The 11891-nt window shown below is 58.6% G+C and overlaps 1 protein-coding gene across 1 annotated transcript in view; it reads left to right on the plus strand.

Moving 5' to 3' along the window:
• Positions 1 to 11891, plus strand: part of QSOX2 (quiescin sulfhydryl oxidase 2) — a 35689-nt gene that overhangs the window by 10011 nt on the left and 13787 nt on the right. The window contains exons 6-9 of the mRNA XM_037850860.1: positions 7806 to 7906; positions 9777 to 9825; positions 10380 to 10485; positions 10628 to 10718. Coding sequence (XP_037706788.1) covers positions 7806 to 7906; positions 9777 to 9825; positions 10380 to 10485; positions 10628 to 10718 — 347 coding nt within the window. The remainder of the gene's footprint in view (positions 1 to 7805; positions 7907 to 9776; positions 9826 to 10379; positions 10486 to 10627; positions 10719 to 11891) is intronic.

Raw genomic sequence — 11891 nt, forward strand, 5'->3', positions numbered from 1 at the left:
GGAGCTGGCCTGATGAGCGCTCCAGCCGCCCTGCTGTTGCCTTCGGGCTCTGCTGTTCCATGTGCTCAAACAGGGTTTGTCTGGAAAGGGGGGGTGGTGGCAGAGGGTGGCCCCCTCCCTGCATGGCCTCTTCACTCACAGCTTCGGGGACCTCAGTTCTCCCAAAAGGTTTGGATCAAATTTTCTTTAGCTTGTCACTGACTTGTTCCGGTTTTTTAAGTTAAATGTTTTTCCTCCTAAGAAGGTGGCTTAACAAACAAAAGGCCTACTGTTTGGGGCAGCCAAATGTTACTTTAGTGTTTATGTAGACAGGGCTCAGGCCTGTCCTTCTAAGAACTTTGCAAAACAAAAACCTGCGTGTTTTTGAAAACCATTTGCCCTGGAGCGGCAGCAGTTAGCTGGGTTTTTGATGGAAGTTGGCGCGCCCGCACAGCAGGTGGCAGAGGGCAGGTGCCTCAGCCTCCCCTCCCGCAGAGACAGCCCTGGGGAGGCGACAAAGTGGGTGGACGCTTGAGTGAACCAGAGGAGTGCGCCCCAGAGGTGTCCCTGGTACCTCCTCCCACCCCCTCTCCTTCCATCTCGGGAAAGCGGAGCGCCAGCGGGAGCAGGGCGTCGCTGCCCACCCCAGGCCCTGTCCCCCGGGCCCCCTAGCACCTCTCGTAGTGGGGTCCTGCAGCCAGGGGCAGGGTGCTCTCGCCTGGCAGGCTGAGGGGGACCGGGTCACCGCAGGCACACCACCGTGGGTGTCGGGCCCTGCGCCCGCCCGGCTCTGCTCCCTGGGTCTCCGGGGGCCGCTGTGGCGGGGACCGCCAGTCTGCCTGCCTGACCACAGAGCTTTTCCCTCCTGCTTGGCCTGTTTCCTTGGCCACGTGACTAGGTGGTGGGCCTCTTGCAGGTCAGTCACACTCCTGACCGGAACAAGGAAGAGAGGGGCTCCTCGGGGGCTCGAAGGTGAGGGGGGTGCAGACGGCAGCGGGGAGGGGGTCGGGTGGACACTGGACGTGTGATATGACCCGGCAGACAGCAGGCGGCTCCCTCCTCTCCCACAGGCTTCAGCGTTTGCTCACAGGATGTGGTCAGCGTCAGTGGCGTTGCCCACGCCCCAGGCGCCTTGAACGCGGAGGATTTCCCGTGGGGTCAGTTCAAGGGCACCTGGCTCTGATGGGAGACTAGGGTAGAGCCGGATGTTCTCGGCCAACTCTGGGCAGCTTCCACCCAGCCTGTCAGCCCCAAACTGTGGCTTGACCGGGAGCCTTTGCTCGGCCGGGCAGAGCCTGCCCTCAGGGAGGGGTGTCTCCCATGGCCGTCCAGGTGCTCTGGCTCTCAAACCACCGTCCAGCTCACTTGGACCATGTTCTAGAACCTGCTGATGCTTGGCCGTGGGTCTCTCACAAGACTTTATCATTAAAACACTAAAGCTAAGAGATTCCTCCTGTGTGGTGAAATAACCTAGGTGCTCAGCAGCTGAGTTCAAAATGACACGTAGCCATTGTCGATGGGAATGTGTAAGTGTTCCACGATTATTCCTGAAGCCTGGAGCTCTAAAATCAGCCCAGCCTGGGGAGGAGGTGAGGCGCATGCCCAGGAAGCGGCCCAGGGTGCGGGTCCGGGGTTTCTCCCCCGAGGTCACCTCTTGGCAGGCGGGGTGGGGGGTGCAAGTTGAATGAGGCACGGACCCTGGAGCTGAACCTTTACAAGTTCTTGCATTCGGTTCACAAAATAGGCTGTTGGACCTTTTGTGTTGTTCTGAATACCCGTCCATCTGCCGGGTACTCGCAGTCGCCCGCTCGGCTGCTGGCAGCCGGCGCAACCGACATTCCCGTCATCTGCCCCAGCCTTCCCCTGGAACGGGCGGGCGGATTTCAGAGGCAGCCGGAGGCCTCGAGGGACTGTGTCACCCACCGCCTGCTGGCCAGTGCTGTTGGGCTAGGACGACGGTGTAGCTGCTGCTTCCCAGGACACCCCCAGGGCCGCTGCGCCTGAAGCCGGTGGAGCTGCCCCTGCCTGTGCTCTCCAGAGGTTCGCAGGTGAAGGGAGCGTTTGAAGTCCGGTCTACGTTCGTGTCTTCCCACATTCCAATGTCTTGAGCACAGGAGGCCCTGGTGTGGCGGAGCCCCCCTCAGAGGGGAGAACGGCGCTAAGCCCAAAGCCCCACGAAATGGAGAGGCGCCTGCAGACCGCAGTCCTGGCAAGCCCAGCAGGCGATGTGGAAGAGGGCGGGTCAGCCCTGGGGGCCAGGGAAGGCCCTGCGGGAGGTGTGCCGGAGCCTCGGGATGAGCAGGGTCGCCGAGCACGGCAGGCCCTGAGGAGGGACGGCGAGCAGCTGCTGTCGGGTGCAGGGTCGGGGAGACCACCAGGTGCCCCCGTGGGGGGGTGTGGCTCCTTCTTGAGCAGCAGAGGGCCCAAGGGTGGTTTTAAGCAGGGAGTGATATGATCCGGTTTCCCTGTAAAAAATTCCCTGAGGCACTGAGGGCCGGAAGCTAAGGAGGGATAGTTGGGGCTCATCGGCCACCACCATGTGGGTGGGAGCGCTGGCGCGGCGCCGACAGGGAGGAAAGCGAGGCGGGGGTAGGGATACGTGTCTTCCTGGAGTGAGCACCCCTGTTTTAGGGTCGACCTTCAGTTTAAGAAGTCCCCCCAGTGAACGGGGAGAGGCTGCCCGCCAGTGGAGTTGCATTGTTGCCCTGTACAGACAGGTGGTTTGCTGAAACCTGGCGCGTGAGAGAGCAGAGGGCTGCAGGGGCACGTCCGGGGTGTGGCCCACGCCCCACCCCAGGGCCTCCTGTTCTCACGCTGCCTGCTTTGCTTCTGTGTGCTGCTCAGAAAGGATTATTTAAGCTTGGGGCTAGGATAGAAGGTCTTTCATGGTCATATCCACCTTGTTGCACAGTCTCTCCAGGACGTTTGTTTCCTTCCGGGCACCCCCTTGTGTGACCCTCCTGTGTCCTTTTGAAGGCTCTGACCTGCCAGGTGACCTGATGTGGGGACGTCACCCTGAGAGACACGCCTAGGGTCTGTCCAGCAGGGCGAGCCCATGGACTGCAGGCTCTGACCAGGACTGCCTCTCACCTGTTCTGGGGGCTGTGGCTCTGCCCCCACCCTCCCCTCAGCCCACTCTGACTGGCTTCCTCTGGCATCAGAGAAAGATGCCTTGGACACCTGTTCACCTGTATCTGTAGGAGTCACACCTTTAGTTTTTTGAAGAGTATACTTGATACTGGCTTGGGATGGACTCAAAGCATAACTCCTCCAACTAGTAGATTTACTGACTATTTTCTTTATTGGCAATGTCAGAGTAAAGGTTTGTCCGTGTCCGCTTTGAGAACACTCCGGCAACCCATTTCAAGAGCAGGTGCGCCAGTGCTGCCTGCTTTCTCGGTCCCCCTGCACCTGTGGCTGCTCTCACCATTGTCATGGAAACAAGGAAGTGGTTATATAAATTTGGGGCAAATCAAGAGTTTCTTTTCCGTGTCATTTTCATTTTTAAAGCAGCAGTTGCCGAAGCACTTGGGGGCAGCCCCTCCCTGGCCTCCTGACACAGGCAGAGCCTCGGGGGGTGTCAGGCGATGGTCACGCTCAGTCTTCACCCTCTGTCCTGGCCCCTGGTGAGTTGGGACACCCTCTGTCGTCCAACTCCCTGAGGCCCCTGAGGTCAGGGTGTGGTTGATGAGGTGAACGTGTTAGCAAATGACAGGGTGCTTGGCTGGGTGGGGCCCAGAACCTGGGGTGCTGGTCTTGGCTGCGCCCTGGGAGCTCCTCGGGGAGGAGCCCAGTGGGGTTCACGCTTGGATGAGAGGCCCAATCCCTGGCATGGCGGGGATCAGAGCGTGGGCAGGCTCGCCAGCCGGCGGCTCAGGGTGATGCGAGGCCAGAAGCGCCGCGTCCTGCTGAGCCAGCCTCAGCCCCCGATGGCCGTGGAGCCCTCTGAGCGCGGGGTGCAGTTGCTAACCGGCTGGGTGGGGGGCCCACCCCTGAGGGAGCCCTCTGGGCTGGTGATGGCAGGGTCGTTTATTTTTCCAAAGACTTGATTTTCGATACGTTTACAAAGGTAATCTGTCAAGCAGAAGGAAGGTTTTTTTAAAAACCGGTGATTTCTTTCCTCCGTGGTTGTGGGGGCTTGGAGGAGCACGTGCTTGGGCTGCGGCATCCCTTGTGAAGGGTGTGTCTGTCGGGAGGAGAATATTCTGGCAGTAGCCTCATCGCCCCCTGCTATTTGGCACTGCTGCCCGTCCTGATCCCGAGGCAGTGGTGGGGTCTCGGGGGCTTCGGGCCCAGGCCCTTCCTCACAAGTGCTGACCCCCCTCTGTGTAGCCTTGTTCCCAGGTTCCCAGGCAGGGGGACCCCGCGAGGTGACGGTGTGGAAAGCTTTGTGATCTGTGAAGCGTGTGAGATGTATTGCCTCTTGGAAGCTAGACTGGCCAGTAGCTTCTCTTGCTACTGTGGCTCTGCCCAGGAATGGGGTCAAGGGCAGCCTGCCTGTAACGAGCTGTGGTCTGCAGTGACCTTGGTGAGAAGGCAGCCAAGTGCAGGTGGAGGAAGGAGAGGCAGGTGCAAGGGCCCTGGGGTGGGAGTCGGGAGAGCCCAAGGCGGCTGAGTCGGCAGGTGTCACCAGTGGCACTGCCTGGACCTGGGGTCCCTGGGGCCGCACAGCCCCTGAAGAGAGGATTTACAGAATTAGATGCTTCGGTCTTGACCTGAATATTTACTTTCTCACAGTGGAAAACACAGGTGGGGTTTCCAGAACTACTAGCAGGTATCTGTGCCTCCAGCAGTTTGCATCTAACTGGGAAGAAGGCACAGAAAGCCGTGCTGAGCTGGGAGCCGCTCAGGCGCCTGCACCCAGAGCCCCTGGAGCGTCCCCGGGACTGAGAGATGAGGGTCTTTTTCGGCAGCTCTCTGCAGCGGGTGGGAGGGCGAGGGGGGAGCGCCAGAGCCTCCAGCCCCCGAGCTCTGCACTTGCTGCCTGGAAGCTGCCCCGGCCTGTATGTCCTCAGCAGCCGCACTGGAGCCACCGTGCCCGTCTCACTCATGGTGGCTGTGCTGCGCCGGGAGCCCCTGGTCACCCCACGAAGCACAGAGGGGACCACAGCGCACACAGCCGCCTGTGCCCACATCTGAGAGGGCCACGTCCTGGCAAAGGGCAGCATGGGGCGTAGAGGGCCGAGTCATGGCGGGCTTCGGGGTGTTTTCTTTCCACCATTTTGTTTGGACTAGATTGTTGCCCACAGCTGTGGTTGGGTTGTGTTCGGCCTTAGCTCCAGGGGCAGTTTCCCGTCTTCTCATGGACCCTTTCTGGGCAGGGGGACGCTGATGGTAGGTGAGGGGTGAGAGCGTGTCGTGAAGTTTCCCATAAGCAGGGTGGGGCCCGGGGGAATTGAGAGCCGGGGCTGAGGCCACGAAATGGGTCACAGGATGCAGCTGGTGAGGTGGCTGGGGAGGGCGGGCAGAGGGCACCCCGTGAGATGGGCTGGGTGGTCAGGCTGGGGAGAGCAGACAGGAGGCACCCTGGGGAGGGTGGACAGGGGGTACTGTGGTGAGGGGGGCAGGGGGTGGTGGCCGTGCTGCCCCCACATGACCCTGCTGGAAATCTCGTTGGGCCCCGCGTCCTGTCGCCATCTGCTCCGTCCCCAGCTGAGAGTATTAACTGTTCCTTCTTTATATGCAACTTGAGACTCTGGAAAGATGTGGCGCCTGAGTCGGGAGAGTTGCCATGAGTTTTCTTTAATTATCCTTCTAAAATGGCCTTAGGACGTCAATTGGTTTCACTTGGGCAAGTCATCAGTCATTGATTGTGACAGATGTCTCTGTCCTTTTTCACGTGTTTATTAATATTAATATTTATTAATTAATATTTCTATCTTTATAATTACAGAGGAAAAGACAATTATTTTAAGCAAAGATGGCCTCAGGTGGAAAAATAGCAGTTGTGGAATTGCTACTATAATAGTATTTTCTTTGTCTTATTCTAGGCGTATTTTAAAAATTCAGTCTCTGAAGTTTTAGATCATAGCTAGTACTCAGAGAAAACTCATGATTTTTTAGCCAAATTGCAGGTTTCGACAAGTGGTAACTCACCAGAACGCGGGGCAGCGGGCATCATCAGTTCCGCTGAGCAGTCACTGAGCTCTGCAGCGGGAAGGCCGCGGCAGGAGGAGTGGCCTTGGGGTCCCTGCCGAGGCCACCCAACAAGAGCCCGTGTCTTGCCCCCTAGCGCAGCCCCTGCTCCCGTGCCCGGAGAGGCCTTGTGCTGGCGGTGACTTGAACACCCCGGGGAAAGGAAGCAGATCTTTGAACCCTCATGGGAAACCATCATTTTGAACCTGTAAATAAAGGGATGTGGCAAGCATTTGTCCTGTCCCCTGTGGACCCTGCCAGTGGGTCATGCAGAGGGGGGTTTCTTCCTGCAGCAGTGCCCCAGCTCACACACAAAGTAGGAAGGGGACATGAGACCCTCGGCAAGGAGTTGCTGCTTCGAGGGGAGACCGTGTGTGGTGTCACAGGGAGGAGGCAGCCAGGTGTGCTCGCCCCCATGGACTGTGCCACCGCCTCCAGCGCTCTCGCCAAGAACATAGGATGCAGCTCTAGATCCTAGCACCAGTTTCCAGAAAGCGCAGGGGCCGGGGGGTGGTCAGTAAAAGCCAGACAGTGGGAAGCACGGGATGAAGGACCCAAGCTGTTCAGCAGGTAAACCTCAGAGAAGGAAGGCACAGGGCAGGCAGCAGGTCAGGGGTTCAGAGATGCAGCCCCCCCCCCCCCCCGGTGCCGGGGGCAGCCGTGTGGGGGTCCCGAGCCCAAACAGCTACCAAAACAAAAGCAAGACACCGGAGGAATGTGAACTGGGGCTCGCAGATACCTGATGATGTTACTGGGTGTGTGTGTGTGCGTGCGCACGCAGGCCTGGTGGTGCGGCACGATAGTGGTAGTGTGTTCATGCTGGGGGAGGAAAGGGTCCTTCTCTCTCAGCACTGCAGGCTGATAGACTGGGGGTGAAGTGACACTCCGCCCGAAACCAGCTTCCAGATAATTCTGGGAGTGAGCAGGGCATGGATGTCACAGCCCCAGCTCCAAGCTGATAATTCCTGAAGCTGACAGGAAGGACATGTGGGAGCTTGTTGCCACTCTCTTTCATCTGTATGTTTGAGATTTTCCATATTAAGAACTTTAAAAATAAAGATAAAAACAGATATTTAAAACCTTGCTCCTTTTCCTTTCCCAAGCCCAGCAGCGTTTCCCAGGGTTGGTGGGGAGGCTCTGGGATGGTTTCCCTGGAAACTGCGCCATGTGCTTGCAGAGCAGAGTCCCGGGCTGGACAGGCCGGGCCGGGCACTGCGCGCCATGTGTGTCCTCCCCTTGGAGCGGGTGCGTGGGAGGATGCTGAGGAAAACCGCCCCCACCACGGCGGGTACCCTGCCCCCGCGGGCTGGCTGCCTCCATCGGGCCTCGGGCTGCCCCCGGCTCTGTGGGGGCAGGTGCATCAGCCCCGCCATCAGCCGGGCCCTTGGTGAGCTGCTGAGCGAGGTGAAGCTCAGCAAAGACCGGTCTGCTTTATCCTCGGCGGCGCACGGGCGGCCATTCTCTGCTTGAGGCTTTGTTCCTCCTTCCAGCTTGACCCGGAAACAGTTTGGTCCCTGAAAGGTCGTCATCGTCAGTGTGAAGGGCGCATCATGGGCTGATTTCTCATGGCAGCCGCGCACCCATTTTGCTGTGTGCCTGGGGAGGGCGTGTGATGCCGGTGGCCATGGGTCCTGGTGGCCAGGGGTGCTGGTGCCCGGCGCTGCCAGCTGAAGTGAGCCCATGCTTTGCAGACTGGGCAGCTGCAATCCGCGTGGCAGCCCTGGACTGTGCAGATGAGAAGAACCACGGCGTCTGCAGGGCCTACGATGTCCACTTCTACCCCTCCTTCAGGGTAAGTTTGCATGGCCCAGCTGCTGCCCCGGGTTGAGGCCTCTGCCCTGTAGCACCTGATGTTGGCGTGTTTGGAAGGGGCCACCTTGCTGTTAGAGTTCTGCTGTGGGACTACACATATGTGCACACAGCCCCCCACTTGCTCATGCACACACACTCACACGCACGTGCACCACAATCGCATACCACACGCAGGCACAGGTGTAGCAGATGTGAAAGCCGTGCACAGCGTGGTGCTGGCTCAGTGCCCAGTTCCTATTTGTGCAGGGGGGTGGGGGGGTAGGGGCAGAAGGCAGGGGAGAAGGAATTTATGTAAAATTCTGTAACCTACTTGCTGCTTTGTTGTTGTTTTTCTATTTCTTTTTATATTACTTTTAATTGCACACTCCAGACCCACTGACACCTGCCTTGTTTTGGAACAGGCCGGTGCCTGTTGGTCTCCCCCAAGGCTGTGTGTCCCTGGAGGGCAGGGACAGCCTCTGGCCGGCCTCTGTCTCCAGGGGCCAGGCCCTGACAGGGGCTCCAGAAATGGGGTGGCTCAGTGCCTCGCAGTGCCCCTGGGTCCTTGGGAGGATCCCGGCCTCAGGCCTGTGCTCATTGCGGTGTGGACGCACGGGGCAGAGATCCTCCCTGGGGCTGCTGAGGGTCTCCTGAGAGGGAAGCAGGCGGGGTGCCCCGGCGGGGTGCACGTGTGTGCACAGTGCCTGCTGGGAGCGGCCGCACTGCTGGGGATACTTCCTGGGGAAGCCCCCGCCCCCTTCCTGGGGCGCTATGTCTGCGGTGCCCCCTGCTCACATAGGCTGTTGGCTGTTTTGATCATCACACAGCACCCCTGACCTGCCCCCGAGTCGACTGCGGCCGGGCACATTCTGCGACGTTGCGCACGGCCATGGTGTTCTGTGGGACGTGGGGGCTGGGCCCCGCCCATCAGGCCAGGTGTCGCTGTGGGTCATCAGCTGTGACACTGAACGACAGGTCCTGGGTGACAGAACCCCTGCTCCTGCAGCCCCTCCCACCGCGGGGCGCTCGGGCTCTCCCAGGCCTTGGCTCACTGGCGCGTGCCTTCTGGGTGCGGACCTGGGAGGGGAGCAGCTGCAGGACATGCCGTGCACTGCAGGGGACGGTGGCACCTGTGCTGCCAGGGCAGCTCCCGCCCGCACGCCCGCGGCCAGGCAGGAGACGCCGGTGGGCCTGCTGCGGCTGACGCCTGCACGCTCCCCCAGCGGGCGCAGTGCGGAGCTCACGGTGGGCCCGTCCCGGAGGCCTGTCCCCGCCACCTGCCTGTTTTCCTCTCAGCCTGTTCCTTTTCAGTTTACAGAAGCTCTTGTAGTTTCTTCATCCCGTCTTTTTTTTTCCTAGTTGAGAGTATTGGGAACACTTGCACCCCATCTGTAACTTCTCTTTTCACTGTCTTTAATGTGTCTTTTGATGGAAAAATTTTTTTTAATTTTAGTATAAAACTCTTTTTCATCTGCCTAAAATACTCGCTAGTTTCTTGTGCTCGCTGTAAATCCTTCCTGTTGCCATAGTCAGCCGCCGGGAGGCACGTTTAGTGCCAAAAGTCAAGGGACGTGTCATCTTTTATGATTCTGGCCCCACTGATCAGTCTCATTTCTAGCCCTTTTCGGTCAGAAAATGTAAATAATGGAATTCTGATGGGCCTGGCTGCCCTGCTCATAAATCTGGTAGGAAGCATCAGTATCCACAGAGACACCAAGACGGGTGGCTCGTCAGCCGTCCACAGAAACTTCCTGAAGGAAATTGCCTGCCACTCTCTCCAAGACAATGATCTTTTGTTGCTTGAACATTAAACATATCCCCGGACACCCACACGAGGCTATTTCTTATTTGTTCTGTGTTTTTCCTCTCAGTATTTTAAAGCATTTACAAAGGAGTTCACACCTGGAGAAAATTTTAAAGGTAAGGACGTAGCATCACATTTTAATCAATTGGAGTCCCTCGTGGACCTATTAAGATGGAAAAGGTCCCCCGAGAGCAGGACCCCCGCCCAGCGCCAGCCTGTGTGCCCACACTGCCCTGCCTGCATTTGTTCAACTTCCAGCATTAGCAGACCCAGCGAGAAGTTGTTGTTTTGTGTTTTGCTTTCCTTGGCAAATGTGGTAGTGACGTTTTTTGGAAAAGGAAACTAGCGGGAGTGTAACGTGTGTAGGGAGAAATGCGCACGTGCCAGGTGCACGGCTGACGAGTTTCTGTGCAGCCACACCCCACCCGGTGGCAGCCCCCAGCAGGAGCCAGCCCACACCCGCCCCGTCAGCCCTCGGGTCTCCCTCCAGCGGTTTGTGGGGCCCGTGGCCCTGTCGACGGGCCGGGGACGCCCCTGTCGGGCGTGCGGGGCATCTCAGCGGCTGGCTGAGGCTCTGTGGGCGTTGGGGTGGGAGGGTTGCTGAGAGCCTGCAGCAGCCTGTGCCCGGCGCAGGGGGACGCGGTTACGACAGTGTCTTGGTTTCTAACAGGACCCGACAGAGAGCTGCAGACGGTGAGGCACGCCATGGTTGACTTCCTGCAGAACCACACGGAGGGGGACAGGCCCCCTGCCTGCCCGTCCCTGGACCCTGTTCAGTAAGTATCTCCTCCCAAAGCAGCATACGCGATTGAGCCTAATTTTGTAAAATGCAGATTTTCATTAAGCAATGAGCACTTGTAGCTGATGGCCATCTCTTTGTTCTTAAAAGCACTAAAAGCTTCTTTTTTCTCTTAAAAGGCCCAGTGACATTCTTTCTCTCTTTGACAACCGTGGTGGCCATTATGTGGCTATTTTATTTGAAAGCAATAGCTCCTATCTTGGACGAGAGGTACTGTGTCGCGTTTTACCCGGTTCTTACTGTACGATGTAATGCAGCGTGTGGGGCCACGATTAGATTCTTCTGCAGGAATAATTGCTGCAGCCTAATTGGGGTATAAATGATTGTGCTTTCGAGAATAAAACAGTAGTAGGAATTGAGCATGTCATCCTTAAGGTCTAATCTTAAGTTTCAGGTAAGAGAGAATCCTGAAGAAAAACTAGCTCCCCGGGCACACCAAGCCCTTTCCTTGATGGAGATCTTTCGTGCCTTGTGCCCTGCCATCCAGGGCCTTATACACTGTATCCGGCACTCTTGGAATTGTTGCCTCACCCAGGATTGTTTAGAGCACCGTTTCTGTGAGGAAACCTGGCTGTGCTCCGTCTCATGTAGGCCACCCCGGAGCTCTGCGGGGCCCGAGCCAGACCTGGGGGACCGCCAGCTTCCGGCCGTCCTGTGGGCATGGGGGAGTCGCACCCGCCCCATGGCTTCTCTGCACTGGGCACCCGCTTTGCTTCTTGTCTCTCCTCCTTCCTGCCACTGGCAGGAGCCTCTTTCTGTGTGGGGGGGGTGGTTTTTCTCCTCGTCAGGAGCTTCTGGAACTAGGTTCCGAAGGAGGTGGCTGACCTCAGAGCTTTAAGACGCTCTCCCCGCATCTCCTGGCTGCTCCTCATGGGGCCTTGTTGCCGCCTTCGTGTGGGGTGGTCCCTGTGGCTGGCCAGGGTCCTTGAGGGGTGAGGGAGGCTATGGCCATGGGCAGCGGACCGCCCTTCCAGACCCCCTCATGGGCCTCCTTCCTTTCCCCACTGTTTCTGGTGGCCTCGCTCACTTGCTTCACAGGCAGTGCCCCCATGCTACCCTCAAGTCCCCGTACGCACACAGACCAGGAGCAGGGACCCCCTGCTGTTGGGTTGGCCACCCTGGGCTAGCACTGTTGGCCCACGCGAGGGGACTGCTCGCCGGTGCAAGCTCATGCACTGTGTGCAGTGCCCATGAGCCCTGGCCAGCTCCTAGCAGAGGCACTTGGCTCTGGAGGGGTGTGGCCATTGGTTTGGTGCGGGGAGCAGCCAGCTCACCCTTTGAGCAGATGCCCGCTGTTCAGCAATGGCAGGTCTGTTGATTTCTAAGGAAGGTGAAGAGAAGCAGGTTCTGCTCCGGGTCTGCTTGGCAGGTGCACGCGGGGCT

This window comes from Choloepus didactylus, chromosome 10 (genome assembly GCF_015220235.1).
Source record: "Choloepus didactylus isolate mChoDid1 chromosome 10, mChoDid1.pri, whole genome shotgun sequence".
Lineage (NCBI taxonomy): Eukaryota > Metazoa > Chordata > Mammalia > Pilosa > Megalonychidae > Choloepus > Choloepus didactylus.